Below are 17,186 nucleotides of genomic sequence, written 5' to 3' on the forward strand. Positions count from 1 at the left end.
TACAAAATTCTTAATTAGAGAGACAACTTGAAATGAGAAGATACAGAAAAATTTATTTATTAAGGGGAAAATAAAAAGCATACGATCAACCTTAATAATACAAGCACTCGGTGACAATGATCAGGGTTCAAACCAACTCAGCAAAATCATAAAGTAGTAGACAATTTATACCCCAAAACATATCCAGCTGATGCATATATCGTTCCCTTTTTGGTATCACAAAGAGAATGTTGCGGTGAAAACCGCAACTCCAAGCGACACCAATATTCCATGGGTTGCGAGACTCACTGCACCAGAATTAACCACTGTAGGAGTTGCAGTAGTACTCGTCTGTGGACTGGCTGCTGCCGTAGTCTTCTTTGGCTTGGGCTTGGTTGGGGCTGGTGCTGGAGCTGGTGATGGAGGCTTTGCAACAAAAAGGTCAAGAGGAAGAAGAACTTTGTCTACTTGATATATAGCAAGTTGAAAATTAGAATAAAGAGTACCGCTCACTGAAGCATTGACAAGGCCAGTCGAAATGTTTACTTGGCTTCCAACACTGGTCACATTTAGTGGGTAATCACCAGGTTTGTTATCTCCTGCTTGTGTTCGTACTGGGTTGCTCACAGTTTGGAAGTTTTCCAAAGTATAATAAGTGGGCAAGATATGAAACTGTATAAGTCGGACCTTTTCTTCGTTATTGAGAGAGTTTAGAGTGCCAGCTTTGAGGTTGGAAAATGCGTTATCGTTTGGAGCAAAAAGAGTGAAACGAATGCTTGAATCGTTGAGCTGCCCTCTGAGTTGGTCAGCCACTCCGGTGCTCTTTAAGAGGCGGATTAGGATCGTGAACCCTCCGACTTTTTGGAGGATTTTGGTGACGTCAGGGGGGCCGGGTGGGGCCGGAGCATTGGCAGGTGCAGCCGGAGCCACTGCAGGCTGCGTCGGGGCCAGAGCTGGCTGGCCTGAAGTTGTGGTGCTGTGGAAGAGAAAAACAAGTAGAAGTGAAAGGGAGAGAACTTGTTTGGCCATCTTTATATGTTTGGTGGGCTGTGTTTTGTCTGGGAAATTTGCTGATGCCAAAAGTGGTACTTGCTGAGTGTGTTTGATATGTGTTGATCGAGGTGAGGAAGTGGCTTTTTATATAGGCTTGGAGACAATGAATTTAGGTGAAAGAGTACAATCTTACTTAAAAGAACTTAATCTTAGTTGCAAAACCTTAGATGTTAGCAGTTAATCTTTCTGTAAGAGGTGAAGCATAAGTGGATAGGATGAGAGAGAGATTTTATTTGCCGTTTTAGCTAACTAGTTTGCTTGGGAAATCAGGAAAAACATAGGGCATCCGAAATGTGTTTGGTTTTAGAAAGATGTGTATGATTGCTTAGCTTTTTCTCTTACGATGAATCTTACTTAGCTAAGCTCATTTGCATGCCACATCCTTAAGAAAAAAGCTTAAGGTTGAGACAAAGCTTTTAAAAAAACTAAGAAAGAGGTATTTACACCAATCAATACCTAATCATTGAAACATTTTATTTTAAGCCGCAAATATAATCATTGAAGAAAGAGGTATTTACATCAATCAATTCCTATTCGGAAACTCGAAACCTCTCCAGGAACACTCACATAACCCAAAATGCATCATAAGCACTTTAGTTACTATGAAAGTCTCTAAACAAATACTAAACCTAGACTCTAATTATTAATTTACACTTTTTTATGTACACTACTTAATGTCCACACTTTCGTATTAGATGTTCACTGTGTTTTTTTAGGAATGTCCACATTTAACACATAATTACATATGATGTGTACAAACAATGTATAAAAAGAGTGTAAGACAATTTGTATACACTATGCACTCACAACTTAGGACAAAATCATCGTTTAGTTCTTTTTAGTGCTCCATGTTTGAAAATGTTGAATTATATCATTTTCAATTTTGTTTGCATAACCATACAACCTTCATACAAACTGTAATATAAATACTATAAATTTTTGTTATATAAAACTTATAAATTGATATATTATCAATCACAAAAAATAATTCAAATATTAATTAATTAGATTACTAAAATCCATCAATCATACTTATTACCATGTCAGTTTGTAAATATTTCATAGTAAAATTTGTATAAATTTAGTGTTTTCCTTTTTTTCTTAAATAGTGCATCATGCACAACACTCAAAAGCTCAAAGCTTAACAATGCATGTGTTGTGTAGTACAAATCTCATTCTTGATCCAAGATTTTTTTTTTAAAAAAAAATTAATAGTACAATAGGATAGAAGGGATTTGAATCCTAAATGTTTCTATTAGAAATATCAAAAAATGTTAGTTTAGGTACATATAAAGCTCTTGGCAATCCAAGATCTTTATCCTACAATTATATAATTCAAAACAGAATTACTGAATATTAAAATAAAATAGAACAAGATTAATGTGGTTTGGTTCACTCATGACTCCTCAATTAAGTTGAGATTTTCTTTTCTTTTCTTTTCTTTCTTTTACACTTCCCTTTAGGAGATTAACAAAGAATAGCTCCTACTGGTTTCCCACCCCTACCCCCTTCTCCCGTTTACATATATTTGTGACTATTGGTGGGGCCCCACCACATATCTTTCATTTCACAATACCTCTTTCCCATTTCAGGCCACAGCAAGAATATATAAGTTTCTACCCGAATTGCTTTCATTATTTTACCTAAAAAAAAATTAAATCTCATTCAGATTTGATTCCATTCAAGATTATTTTTTAATATATTTACACTAAATACTTGTTTTTTAAAATCTAATCTTATTAAGTATGACAATTATCACCAAGAACAGGATTTTTTTTTTTTTAATCCTTATTATAATTAATATAACTTTTACAATTTATGTAATGCCAATGAGAACCAAAACATTCTTTAAAAGAAAAGATGTTTACAATTTAGAAAGCAATACACCTTTTGATTATAATGCTTAAACTTCAATTCCCAAATATATCTTTTCTAATCTCCAAGGATGAAGTTTTGGTGCAAATAATTTTACTACGGTCTATACTAAAGGAAAATTATTGAGAATTTCATTTTAGACCTTGTATTTGATTGTTTAAGTTATCTAAAAGCGCTTAAACCATAATTTTAACAAAGAATGCTTAGATTTTGTATTTATGTTTCCTTTTGTACCTACCAACCGAGTACCTCCATATAAAAATTTATCAAAGATTACTTTAAGCTTATGTGAGAGCCACCTGATCATTCTTCCATAATAATTAATGAAGCATTTGATAGAAGGAGTCTGTTTTATTCATTATCAAAAATAGAGTACCAAATTGGCAAAAATAAAAAAATAAAAATGAGGGGAATTTAACTATAATGATCTCAAATTTAGAGGCTCTTGGTGCATTTTACCCTTTTGTTATGTCTATTGGTTTATAAAATGCTTCCTATATATCAAAGCTATGTTTACTTTTTATTTATCACTGTACATACACACACACACAAAACTAATAATCATCACGGATTTAATAATTTGACCCCTAAAGATAAATTTTAAGCTCCATATGTTGGACAATTATACAAAATTCTCGAGAGAACGGAAGCTGGAAATGAGAAGGTATAGAAAAAACTATATTTATTTATTGAGGAAAAAAGAAAAGCATACAATCAACCTTAACAATACTAATACATGGAAAGATATGACAATTATTTGAAAGCACTCTGTGACAATGACGAGCAATCAATCCAGCTCGATCAACAAAATCATAAAGTAGTAGACAATTTGTGCTACTAAAACAATTTCAGTTTTAAGTAATTATACAATGGAATACAATAATGGTTTACTTCATTATCTCATATAATAATGGATCATACTAATCTATATATTACTAAAAGCTGAAGCGTAGCATTTAATGTTGCTACGCTCAGGTTAAGCCACATCAGCTGCCATGTCATTACAATTCTTTTTCTTGAATTTGTCTTACAATTTAAAATAAGTTTTCTTAAATTTAAAAATACTAATAAAAATAAAATAATTCCCAACCCTTTGTCTTCCACGGTTACAATTTTAGATGACAACCCTTTATGTTCCACAGTTACAATTTTAGATGGCAACCCTTTGTGTTCCACGGTTACAATTTTAAATAGCAACCCTTTGTATTCAATGGTTACAATCTCAAACGGCAACCCTTCAGCTTCCTAACACTAGACTTTGGCTTTCTAACTCCTTCATCTCTTCCTCTCCTCACACTATATTAATACTGAAAAGCTAGATGATTCAGTTTAGGTATCTCTAAATCTCAGTTGCTCTTGACCTCTATTCTTGTAGTTGTCTGCATAATAGTTCAATGTAAGGATTAGATTAATAGTGTTTTTTCTTTTTTATTGATTTTTTTTTCTTTTTTAATTTTGTTACTACCTCTTTTGTGTTGTGGATCATATATGAGTTTATATGTATTTAGGTTTGGTATTTGTATTGATAGATGATTGTTTATTTCTATGTTTAAAATTGATTTTTTTTTTTTTTAATGTTTGAGACAATAACATTATTGGTTTATATTGTGTAATCCGTGTGATAGAGTTTTTGTAGTATCCATGTGATAGAGTTTTAGTAGTTAGAAAATTGAATGATAGAGTTTTAGTACTATCGTGCTTGCAGAAATTCAATTAAATGATGTAATCCATGCCTAAAGAAATTTAATTTGCTAACTACTAAAATACCTTAGCAAATTGAATTGTAGAGTTTAAAATTCAATACTATACTCAGAAAACGATACTTCTCCTTTTTTCACGGTCTCCTCATTTAAGTGAATCCCTCCTTCATCATTGAAATCAATTTAAATTCCTTCTATTAGCTTTTATTGTACTCTTAGCTATATCATAAAAGACTGTTTTTTTATTTAATCTTTTTGTGGTAATTATCGTCATTTTTGTTGTAGTTGAATCAAAATAAGATTAAGCTAGATCTGCATAATTAGTAGTTGTTGCATCTTTATCATTATCACAAGTTTAAGATAGAGATTACCTCATCAGTAGCTGTTGCGTCTTCTTCCTTGCCAAACTTGATCATCTTGACAAACCTTTTATTTATCTGATTGTGCCATATGTATTTATTTACTTTTGAATTCTATTTGATTGTAAGATTTTTATGCCTTTTGATATAAATTAACTAGCTGGTATGCTAGCCAAACCGCTTGCTTCTTCAGTTTTTTTTTTTTTTTTTTTTTTAATCTTTTACTTTGCCTCCAACACTATCGTAATTGGTTGTCTCTTTAAAGGCATTTTCTGTCTTCATCGCTATATATATATATATATATATATATTGTTTTGTAGGATCCAAGCAAGAAAGAGTTTAAGATGCTTGCTATGTTATTCTCTCAAATTTTTTACAGCATGAACAACTTGCGGTATTGAAGTTGTGGGGGGAGAAAAACCCAGCCCAGCTTATTCGGCCCAAGGCCCTAAAAGAGGAACACTCTTCATCCGAGGAGATGAAGCCTTCAGTCGGAAGCCCACGCCAATGGGGGATGCCTGGGGATGAACACGTATGCCATCCGAGGAGATGCTCATATGTCCGAGTAGTCATGAGTCCTCGGATCCGAAGAGGTTTGATCAAACGCGAGTATGGGAGGTTCAAGTGATCTATTTGACAAGCGTCAGGAGGGAGAGGAGCCTCGGACACACATAAAGATAACGGCAACAGGGGAATATCAAGGAGGCATACTTCAACCACCACATTTAATGCCCTGCACCTACCTTTCTGGCCGCATTTATGTGGACAGGACACCTGAACGGTGCTTTCTCAGCTACCGCCACTCACATAAGGCTAAAGGTGGGATGATGGGACATGTACTCAAGTGGATGCCTGGATGATGAACAAGTGGACGGAGGAGATGTAAGAAGGTAATGCTATATAAGGGAAGGGTACCTCTGATAGAAAAGGAGGGGAAAACAGGAGAGAGAAAGGATATAGTAGATGGTTGTAGCTCCAGGAATTGTAATCCTTGATTATGAATGAAAACATCTCTTCGGACAGAGTACCCATTTTAGTCCGAGAGCACATTAATTCAGCTTCTCACATCAGTGTTGCTGCTTAATACTGTCATTTTCATTACTTGCCTAGCCCTTTCGCCCACTCTCTACAAAATTTATTGTTTTGGGCTCAGTGGGTTCCGAATCCATACCTCCTTGGGCTTGGGCCGCAAAAACTGTCCCCACAGAAGTAATTACAGAATATTTTATATCAATAGTTGTTTGACAACTTTAGAATATGAAAAGTTTTAGGTTAAGTGGGTAACAACTTTAATTTTGTTAATTTTTTCTTTCTAAATTACTGATAGTAATTTATCATGTTAAATTGGTAGTTTATTTGTATATTAATTAGCTACAATGTTGTAATGTTTTTTTTTTTTTTCTTCTAATTTGTGAGGTTTAATTCAAATAATTTTGAATAAGTCCTCTGAAATCAAATTCAATACAAAAGAAATTTTGTTAGGGACTCTGTAAGGCTAAGGGGAGCTTGAAGATAATATAAGTTTTGGCCTTATATAATATTCTTATGTTGTGAGCTTTAGTGGCTACAAGTAGTATTGTAGTAACTTAGATATGAAACTCTAGATACAACACAAATAGCTAAGGATAATGACATTTACTAATATTTGTCTTTTAATTTAAATGGTATTTTTCATAACTACTTTGCTTGCATTCATTAGTTTTCATTTTTAGTAATTTTCCCGTGCATCGCACGGGTTAGCGACTAGTTAATAGTAAAACCCAAAACCAAAATTTGCCACTGTTTGTGCTTGAATTGATGAGACGTGAGAGTGCCACCTATTCTTTTTCTCTCTCTCCACCGTCGAACACAGACAAAAACTCTATCCAATTTTTTTTTCTCCAATTTATCTTAGATGTTTGTTGCAATAATGTCGCCAAAGCCACTTTAATATTGGCCTTGATCTTTTATTATCCATATCCATACCATAGTGTTCTCTTTCTCGATCGTGACCACCACCACCACCACTTGTTTATTATATCTATTTAATGATTGGATTCAGTTTTCTCTAATTGTTTAGAGGGGCTTTTGATATCTTAAATATCCAACCCATACACTACTCTTCAAAAATATTAGTGACTTATCGTGTATTAGAGTAAGTTGTGTGAGTTCTTAACATGCCTTTTTTACACCAAAATCATAGTTTATCAGAACCTGGCCTAATTTCATCTTTTCTTTTGTCTGGGATCATACTAGTCTATCAATATATATTAAAATTAAAACTTGGGGAAAAATAGAATAATAAGTCTAAGAACATAATATTTCTTAATATATTTTCATTATTGTTGAGAATATTTGTACTAATATAATCTGTTGTGATAGGTGTATAATGATAAATTCAGGTAATCACTTGCTTTTGTCACCAAAAAAAAAAAAAATGGTTGTAATTTAGCAATAAATATAAATAAAAGGACAAAGTTTAGCAATAAAATTAGTTGTAATTTAATGTTACAAACTCACTCAATAAAATAAATATTACTACATATTTTGAAAATTTAACCATTGAATTGCATGTTCATTACGCTTTTAATATACATGTCAAATTTTGTGTCAATCAGATATTATTTACTATATCATCTATAAGTTTATGTACTCTGCATAATTTTAAATTATAAAAACTTGCAATTTAAAAAATTTATTTATGATATAGCTAGTGATCTTTAATTTTCTTAAAATTTTGTAAGTATAATAAATATAAGAAGAAGATATAATCTAATAATGTATTTGTCAAAATTTACTTCTAATAAAAAAATATTAAATAAGATTGTAGTATAAGACAACGTCTAATTTTGTATCTCAACAAAAATACCTTGTCTCATCGGTCATTCCAGACAAACAGTTAGTAATCAAACTTTACATAAGTAAACTCTGTTAATAAAATTATCACTTTGTGAACATGATTGGCTCTCCTTTTTCAAATTGAAAACGACACACCTCTTTGACTTGTTTGATGATTGATCATTACAATAATAATATGACATCTTTTTTTATTTTTTATTTTTTTGAGGGGATAATATAGCATCTTAAAAGAAAAAGAAAAGAAGGGAAGAAACAAAGTCTTGCTGCGTGTCTTTGATTTCTAAAGCAGAGCTACAGAGTTTTATAACTAGTAACATTTGTGCTATATATATATATATATATTAAGCTGTGCCTGTTGCCTGTTGTGTATCACAGAGGAGACACAGAGTCTTAGAGTTAGCTTTGGTGGTGTAGACTGTAGTATTGGCTTTTTCAAGTTTGAACTGAGATAACTGGAAAAAAAAAATGGAGAGCACGTTTAAGGAGATAAGGGACGGCCAGTCGGTGCTGGACCTGGACCCCAAATCTACCGTTGGTGGCGGCGTCGAGGATGTGTACGGTGAGGATCGCGCCACAGAGGACAAGCTTGTTACTCCCTGGACTTTCTCTGTCGCCAGGTCTCTCTTACATCATGATTCATTCATTTCTCTTTTTCTCGGTTTTAGTTTAGCTTAGTGTTTACTTTTCTTATTTACCACCAAAAATTAAAAAGATCATATTCATTTGTATTTGATTGTTGGTTATTGACTAAAATCATGTAGTTTGTCAAAGTATAGTGAACTTCATTTGCTTGTACTGGTTTTGTTGTTGAATCTGCTTTAGTACATACTGACGCTTATTCTTTTTTTTTTTTTTTTTTTAAAAAAAAAAAAAAAAAATTTTGTGAGTTTCCTGTCATTTTCTTAAAGATTATGGTGCATTCTGATCTGGGTTCAGTTCAGAAACTGAGGCCCCACTTGGTTGATGCCAAAAAATAATTTACGTGGATAAAACATATAAATTAATGAATGTAAATATAAATGAAGTTCAGAAGCCAAAAACGCTACTCTGAGATAACAGGGGACTCTGTTTGATCGCTTTTCAGATCTATACTATAATCTCTGACATTTTGTGGGGTGTGTGTGGTTGTGGTGCAGTGGGTATTCTTTGCTTAGGGATCCCCAGTACAACAAAGGACTTGCTTTCACTGAGAAAGAGAGGGATGCTCATTACTTGCGCGGTCTTCTGCCTCCAATAATTTTGTCTCAACAACTTCAGGTTGTATTAGTGATATTGGCTTATAGGATTGTTTTATCTGATTCATTGTTCTAGTTTGAATTTTTGCTGACCCTTTTTTGTATTTTACTAATCCCAGGAGAAGAAATTGATGCAGAACATCCGACAATATCAAGTCCCGCTGCAAAAATACATTTCCTTGATGGAGCTTCAGGTAGGACTTAGGAGTTTCACCGTCACTGAATTTAGTTTTGATGATGATTGTTGTACATTGTGACAAATTGTCTGATAATATTTTGAATAGTATTGAAAATGATTGTCTTGTGCATAATGACATTTGGACTGATTGTGTATTTTCAAGTTTGGGATCATCTTGAGATGTTGAGACATTGTAGAACTATGGTTTATTTAATTATGATGCTTTAACATATTTGTTGTTTCTTTATTTCCTTCATCTTTCTATTGTTGGTATAATTAAACCCCTTTCTTTAATGAGGCTTTGTTGGAATGCATGTTTGTGTGCTTAGAATTCTGTGGAAAGACAAATGGACTTAATTTATCCTTGTGTGATGAATGAAGTCCTATTGAAATTTTGAAAGAGGGGTAATACAGATTTTTTTTTTTTTTTTAATTTTTAATTTTTAATTTTTAATTTTTTTACAGGAGAGGAATGAAAGGCTGTTTTACAAGCTTCTCATTGATAATGTTGAGGAATTGCTCCCAGTTGTCTATACTCCCACTGTGGGTGAGGCTTGCCAGAAGTATGGGAGCATCTTCAAGCGCCCTCAGGGTCTTTACATAAGTTTGAAAGAAAAGTATGAATTTCTGTTTCTGCTGTAACTGTGTGCAACTTAGAGCTACTTTAGTCATAATATGAAGGAGTGCTTGAATTTTGCAGGGGCAAGATTCTTGAGGTGTTGAAGAACTGGCCTGAGAGGACTATTCAAGCAATTGTTGTGACGGATGGTGAGCGAATTTTGGGACTTGGGGATCTTGGCTGTCAGGTAGTTATGTTGTCAATCATCGATTTTAAATTCTAAACTTATTAAACAGGGTTCTATGTAAATTATTGGGCTGTAAAAGTGAACTAGCCTTCACATGATGGTGTTGGATATGTTTTAGGGGATGGGGATTCCTGTGGGGAAATTGTCTTTGTATACAGCACTCGGAGGTGTTCGTCCTTCTGCAGTAAGTTTATTCAAATAAAACTTGTGGTTCTTGCTTCGTTTTACTACATTGTAAATTGTTGGTCACATGATGTACTTTGTTTTAAACCTTGGGGAACATTTCTAAATGCCAAGCAAAACCAAGTTCAAAATAAAACCCTTGGTTGTAATCACATAATATCCCTTATTCTGATCAAGAATTGTATGGACTGTCTTCTTGTAGTGTTTGCCTATAACAATTGATGTGGGGACAAACAATGAACAATTGTTGAAAGACGAGTTCTACATTGGGCTTAGACAGAGGAGGGCAACTGGGAAGGTTTCATAGTTTACATTTGCACCTTGCTCCAATTTTGGTTCATAAATTTTTACAAGTGATAGTATAATATACATTCCCTAAAGTGATTTTGGCAATTCTTTTCAGGAATATTATGAACTTCTGCATGAGTTCATGTCCGCTGTCAAGCAGAATTATGGTGAAAAAGTTTTGATACAGGTTGTGCATGAGTTAGATTACATCCTTGATTGATAAAATTTCAGTAGTTTAAAATATTCATCCAATTCTGATGTTGTCTAGTTCATCTAAATCGGTTTGCAGTTTGAAGATTTTGCAAATCACAACGCTTTTGAGCTGCTTGCAGAATACCGCACAACTCATCTTGTTTTCAATGACGATATACAGGTTTGAAGTAGCATTAATGGTGAAGCTTGCACTTAAAAGGATTTTATGTTGTTCTTGATTTCATTGTCTCCTTTTGTTTCAGGGGACCGCAGCTGTTGTTCTTGCTGGGGTAGTTGCAGCGCTGAAGTTGGTTGGTGGTGCACTGGCTGAGCAAAAATTCTTGTTCCTTGGTGCTGGGGAAGTAAGACTCTTCTTTGGGCTATTTCCATCCCGAATTCATATTGGTTTTTCCTCCTTATATGTGTGCGCGCGCGCGCGCGCATGCACGCTCCAATCCCCATAATCCTGCACTATTAGTCAAGTTACTTATTTAGCTTCTGTTGTTTAATGATTGCAGGCTGGAACTGGTATAGCTGAGCTTATAGCTCTTGAGATTTCGAAGCAGGTAGTAACTTGTTATTGGTATTTGAATGCCCATCTTTGGCTTATTAACAGAGTTGCACTCTGTCGTAATTCTTAAACATGATGGTTGGTGGTATATTGTTTGATAGTTTCCATTTGCCTGTTGTAGACAAAGGCTCCTTTAGAAGAGACACGCAAGAAGATCTGGCTTGTCGACTCAAAGGTAGTAAGCTTGATCAAAATTTCATTCGTAACATATATATTAGCCATTAGATATCCTTTTTATTTTTCTTTCAAAGATTTCCCCTCTCTACTATTAAGGAGAACCAGTATTCTTTCAGGGATTGATTGTTAGTTCTCGTAAGGATTCACTTCAAAACTTCAAGAAGCCTTGGGCTCATGAACATGAACCTGTTAAGGATCTCTTAGGTGCTGTCAAGGTGTGAAAAGATGTCATTGTTTGAGTTCCAGTAAGTAATCTTCATGTGTATCTTGGTCCCTTACCATGTTCTCTTACTTCCTCAGGCAATTAAACCAACAGTTTTGATTGGATCATCCGGGGTAGGAAAAACATTTACAAAGGAGGTGGTTGAGGCCCTTGCCTCTTGCAATGATGTACATACTCTCTCTCAGAATCCCGTTTATATTTTCAAACTATATTTCCATAAAGAAAAAGCTAAGCCCAATTCAATAAATGACATGCAGAAACCTATCATTATGGCTCTCTCCAACCCTACTTCACAGTCTGAGTGTACTGCAGAAGAAGCTTATACATGGAGTAAGGTAAAATTTTACACAGCTAAATGTGCCATAACTTGGTTGAGGACTTCACCATACAAAGGATGATTGATTACTCAACAATTGCAAAGTACAGTTGACTCTATTTTATGTTTGTCGCTTTTCTTTTCAAATTGAAGGGTCGTGCAATTTTTGCTAGTGGAAGTCCATTTGATCCTGTTGAATATGATGGGAAGACTTATGTACCTGGCCAGGTAATGCAATTTTCCTCATTAGTATTTCTCTTCAAAATTGGTTTGATATCAACGACTGAGGTGTGTGATTTCCTTGTCATTTCAGTCCAACAATGCTTACATTTTCCCTGGATTTGGTTTGGGTTTGATAATCTCTGGAGCCATCCGTGTGCACGATGAAATGCTTCTGGCAGCTTGTAAGTAGGCTACATAAGGATGACAATCCATAAAATGTCTTTTCTACTATCTTTAAAAGTTGGCATTATCTGGAATATAAACAGGTTCCTGGTGTAAAATGGCCCATTTAAATAAGATTAAAAAAAAAAAAAAAAAAAAACTTTAATCTTCCTTTTCTTGTTGTCAGTATCCTCTTGTTATGAGGAACAAGTCCTACTTCAAAAATTATGCTGTTAGATCTTGTTTAACAATAATTTTAGACTTAAACACAAAACATATGATTTAAAAAAAAAAAAAAAAAAAATCTTGCTTAATTGGCAAAGGGTTAATTGACTTTTTGTTGTTCTCCAACAACAGCGGAAGCCTTGGCTTCACAAGTAACAAAGGAGAACTTTGATAAGGGGATGATATACCCACGATTCTCTACTATCAGAAAAATTTCAGCTCATATAGCTGCTAATGTAGCTGCCAAGGCATACGAACTTGGTAAGTAAATTTTTGTTGTAGTTATCCTTGCACAAATTCTCACTACTAAACTCTGAAACCATTAAATTTTGTTTATGATTTCTTCTTATGATGCTTTTGTAGGTGTCGCTACACGTCTTCCTCGTCCTAAGGATCTTGTGAAATGTGCAGAGAGTTGCATGTACACACCAGTCTACCGAAATTATCGTTGAACAGTTGGACATACTCCAATCGTTCAGTGTTGTACTATCACTATTCACTATGTTGTCGGAATCTTGCTATCAAGCTGTATGACGCATATGGTGTGTTTTGAAGTAGCTTTAAGCAAAAATAACTTATGAATATGACTATAATAACTCTGGCATGTTATATGACCCATATAACGTATAGATATTCATAAAATGAAGATGCTTGTACCCTACAACCTTGTTGATTTGATTTGATTTGAAATCTCTTCATTCCAGCAATGTGGCTAGAGCAATTTTTTGCTTCATCCATGGTCGCCTTCAACAAAAAATCATTCTCTACTAATGAAATCAAGGTTGCGTTCATTTTGACATAAAATGTTTTTAAAGGAAAATTATTTTGAGGGAAATACAATTTATTTTTTGGTTTTGGTTGCAATTCTAAAAATATTTTGAAAAACATTTTTATGTCAAAAATGTTTTTTTTTTTTTACACAAACATTTTCAGAAAAACAAATTGTTTTTTAGTGTTTGGCTGCATTATTGAAAATGCAGCAAAAAAACAGGTTTAGGCGTTTGACTCTTAATTACAATATTGAAGATTGAATGGTATCTTTTTTATTTTTGTCAGGGCTTAGCAAATAATCTCTATTGAACAACAGAAGAGAGCAAAGCAACTAGTGTTAGAAGTATGTGGCGAGCGTTAGTATTGGTAGAGGCAAATTGCTAAAATGCTAAATTTATCAAACTAATATAACAAAATGCTCCTACATCATAGGAGGCAAAGCCAATTTTTTTGGTTGTTCAGTTATAGTGCACAACTATCTTTGCATGTGCACTGAAGCTCAGATGCTAAAAAAAAAAAAAAAATTTATTAAAAAAAATATATTATTTTATTGGGTTGGTAATAGTGACGCGGCGCTGGTGGAGATCGAAGGCCGGTGGAGATCGAACAGGCCGGTGGAGATCGTGGAGATCGAACAGGCCGGTGGAGATCGAAGGCCGATGGAGATCGTGGAGATTGAAGGCCGGTGGAGATCGAACAGGCCGGTGGAGATCGAAGGCCTCGTCCGCCGCCCCACCGCCGTTCGTCCTCCTCCCCACCACCAGATTGGGTCAGATCGGATTGTTCTTCCTTTTTCTTTCTTTTTTTTTCATTTTTTTTTCATATTTGCTTGTTCTTCTGATTCAACTTTATTGTAAAAATTGGATTTTGTTTTGTGTTTGGATTATGTGAGACGTTTATTGAGAGAAGCAAAGAGACTGAAACAAAGATCAAATGTTTTCTGGGTCAGATCAGACGTTTTCTTTTTCTTTTGTTTTTTTTTTTTTTTTTTATATTTATTTTGTAAGGTTCAGATTCAAAGGAACCGTGAAAAGCGGTCGGAATCCGGTCCTCAGAACCGTGCGGTTGAACCGCGGTTTGGGCGGTTCCCTGCTTTTTGGGCAGTGACCGGTTCTTACGCCTAAAAGAACCGTGATGGTGGAAGGTTCACGGTTTTTTCCGGTCGGACCGTATGGTCCGGTCCGGATTTCAAAACCATGTCCCTAAGTACCCAGTAAAAAGTTCTATCAAACCAAGTATAACCAGTTAGCAACATTTTATAGATATTGTTGGACTTGGTTTCTACATATTTATATTTCTCTAACCAATTCCCATGGGTTGGGAAGATTTTATCAGTCATTGTTACTTTATGATGGAATAGTAATGTATACCTAACAGTAGCGAACACCCAAACTCAAAAATCAGAAAAGACTCATTTCTCCAAACCCAAATCAGAACACAATCCACAATACCGATCAAAACACAACCCCACAGTACCGGAGCAGCGGACCTTTTTTGAGGATTTTGATCTCAGCACTAGAGCGGCGGCGAGCAGCGATGATTGTTGTGGCGTTGGGGCTCTCCACTACCTGAGATTGGGTTTGTTTTTGGCTAACTCTTTTCTTTCTCTAGGGATGGAACTTGAGCCTTAGAGGCTCGAGTTTGATAAGCAATCTCAAGTCTAAAAGAATCTAGATACTAGTTTACAAACATGTTTCATAAACATGTTGGGAAAAAAGGGTTTTAGGGGCTTTTATTGCCATTTTTCAGATTTTCTTTCACATCATGCCTGGGTCCTCTTTGTAGACTTACCGTCCTATATAAGGTGTTACCTAAGAAGTACGCCTTAACCGGGTGGGTCGGAAGCAGAGGATCAAGGGTCATTACCTAGTTTTGGTTTAGGAACCGATTTTTTGACCCCATTACAAAAGTTTTCACAACAAATACTAGATTCGAAATTAGGGGACGTCTTGAGAAGGTATTAACCACCAAATTCCACCCCGGCCAACCTCTACTCTTATGTTCTATAACTTAGTTCTAGTAAGGAATCCGTTAATGAGCATTCCTAAAGCATGCAAGACAGTAAACAAATAAACACATCCATACAACCCTACATTATCCATAGGTTCTACATCTCTTGATCATTATTATATGATCTATAATATGATTCTCTCATTTTCAATTTTTTACTACGTTATGAAAAAAAAAAGTTTTTTTTTTTTTTCAATATAAGAATAGAGAGAGAATATATATATATATATATATTCTATAGGTTGACGCCTTCTCAATTAAGTAATGAACCAATTAAACACGTTGTAGTAATTTCATATTCACTAATTGTAAGTGATATTGTCCTGCTTCTTCTTGTAATGAGTGACCTAACCTATCTCCTTCCATGTAGTTTTTTTTTTCTATTGATAGATGGGTAGTTGTTAAACTAACTATTATCCAAAAAGTTTAAACGTAAATTTAATCATTTAATTACATACTTCTGAGACCCTTACGTGTGTACCGAAACTCGTGAGAATTTCAATTGGAGGTAGAGTGGAGGAGATAAGGATCGAATTTAGGACCTCCTACTCTGATATCATATTAAATTACTGATTATCCCAAAAACTTAAGCTATTAGGATATGGTATATTTATTCATTTATCAGCATTGGTGGAGCCAAAAATTTAGCAATTTGGCACCACAAAAAGCTACTTTATCTATTTTACCACCCCACTTTACAAAACGCCCAATATCAGTGATTTTATTTTAGCATTTAACACAATAAAATAATATAATAAAATATAATAAAATAATATATCCACTATAATAAACAACAACCACTATTACCAACCCAATAAAATAATATANATTAGATTGTCTTTCTAAGTTCCACTTTCCAATGCTCACGTGACTAGCTGTCTAGCTCGCATTCACAAACCTAAAAAAGCACTAGAAACAAAAGTGAATGAAATTAAAGGAAGAGATAAAAAAGCAATACAAACAAAAGCAGATGAAAAAGAATTGTGATGTTATATCTACAATATTTGTCGCAATATTTTACAAGAATTATATCAAAATCTTATGTGAAAAATTGTTACTAGTTCTAATTTGAACGCATTACTGAAATTATTTTTTTACTTACCAATATTAGCTAATAACAATCTATTACTTAAAATTTATTATGAAATATTGTAGTAGTATTTCTTAATTGCCATTTCTTAATATTAAATATCACACTTTTGAATAAAAAAAAAAAAAAATTGGGATAAAGACAACCACACATTTTCATACGGGCCAATTTATTACAACTCTCAACCTCACATTTATTTCACAATATCACTTATCCTACACCAGGCTTTCTCAAAATAAAAAATAAAACATATTCTCATCAGAGAGAGAGAGAGAGAGAGAGAGAGAGAGAGAGGAGAATTTGAAGCGGCGCTGGTGGAGATCGAAGGCCGGTGGAGATCGAACAGGCCGGTGGAGATCGTGGAGATCGAACAGGCCGGTGGAGATCGAAGGCCGATGGAGATCGTGGAGATTGAAGGCCGGTGGAGATCGAACAGGCCGGTGGAGATCGAAGGCCTCGTCCGCCGCCCCACCGCCGTTCGTCCTCCTCCCCACCACCAGATTGGGTCAGATCGGATTGTTCTTCCTTTTTCTTTCTTTTTTTTTCATTTTTTTTTCATATTTGCTTGTTCTTCTGATTCAACTTTATTGTAAAAATTGGATTTTGTTTTGTGTTTGGATTATGTGAGACGTTTATTGAGAGAAGCAAAGAGACTGAAACAAAGATCAAATGTTTTCTGGGTCAGATCAGACGTTTTCTTTTTCTTTTGTTTTTTTTTTTTTTTTTATATTAT

At 34.4% G+C, this 17,186-nt stretch overlaps 2 protein-coding genes across 2 annotated transcripts; one reads left to right on the plus strand and one right to left on the minus strand.

Annotated features, from left to right (window-relative positions):
• Nucleotides 1–216: 216 nt before the first annotated feature.
• LOC112031099 (fasciclin-like arabinogalactan protein 12) lies at nucleotides 217–1,008 on the minus strand. Its single transcript, XM_024063781.2, has one exon. It carries the CDS (start codon nucleotides 1,006–1,008, stop codon nucleotides 217–219), a length of 792 nt encoding a protein of 263 aa, XP_023919549.1.
• A 7,050-nt stretch (nucleotides 1,009–8,058) lies between these two features.
• LOC112003236 (NADP-dependent malic enzyme) lies at nucleotides 8,059–13,246 on the plus strand. The gene is made up of 19 exons (XM_024035420.2): nucleotides 8,059–8,421; nucleotides 8,941–9,061; nucleotides 9,159–9,233; nucleotides 9,683–9,834; nucleotides 9,918–10,023; nucleotides 10,142–10,207; nucleotides 10,409–10,504; nucleotides 10,610–10,681; nucleotides 10,784–10,867; nucleotides 10,950–11,048; nucleotides 11,205–11,252; nucleotides 11,379–11,432; nucleotides 11,551–11,649; nucleotides 11,735–11,824; nucleotides 11,915–11,992; nucleotides 12,127–12,201; nucleotides 12,287–12,377; nucleotides 12,715–12,843; nucleotides 12,946–13,246. The coding sequence occupies exons 1-19, from the start codon at nucleotides 8,270–8,272 to the stop codon at nucleotides 13,032–13,034; spliced, it is 1,776 nt and encodes a 591-aa protein (XP_023891188.1). The 5' UTR covers nucleotides 8,059–8,269; the 3' UTR covers nucleotides 13,035–13,246.
• Nucleotides 13,247–17,186: the final 3,940 nt, after the last annotated feature.

The sequence above is a fragment of the Quercus suber genome, unplaced genomic scaffold, assembly GCF_002906115.3.
Source record: "Quercus suber isolate HL8 unplaced genomic scaffold, Cork oak 2.0 scaffold_485, whole genome shotgun sequence".
Lineage (NCBI taxonomy): Eukaryota > Viridiplantae > Streptophyta > Magnoliopsida > Fagales > Fagaceae > Quercus > Quercus suber.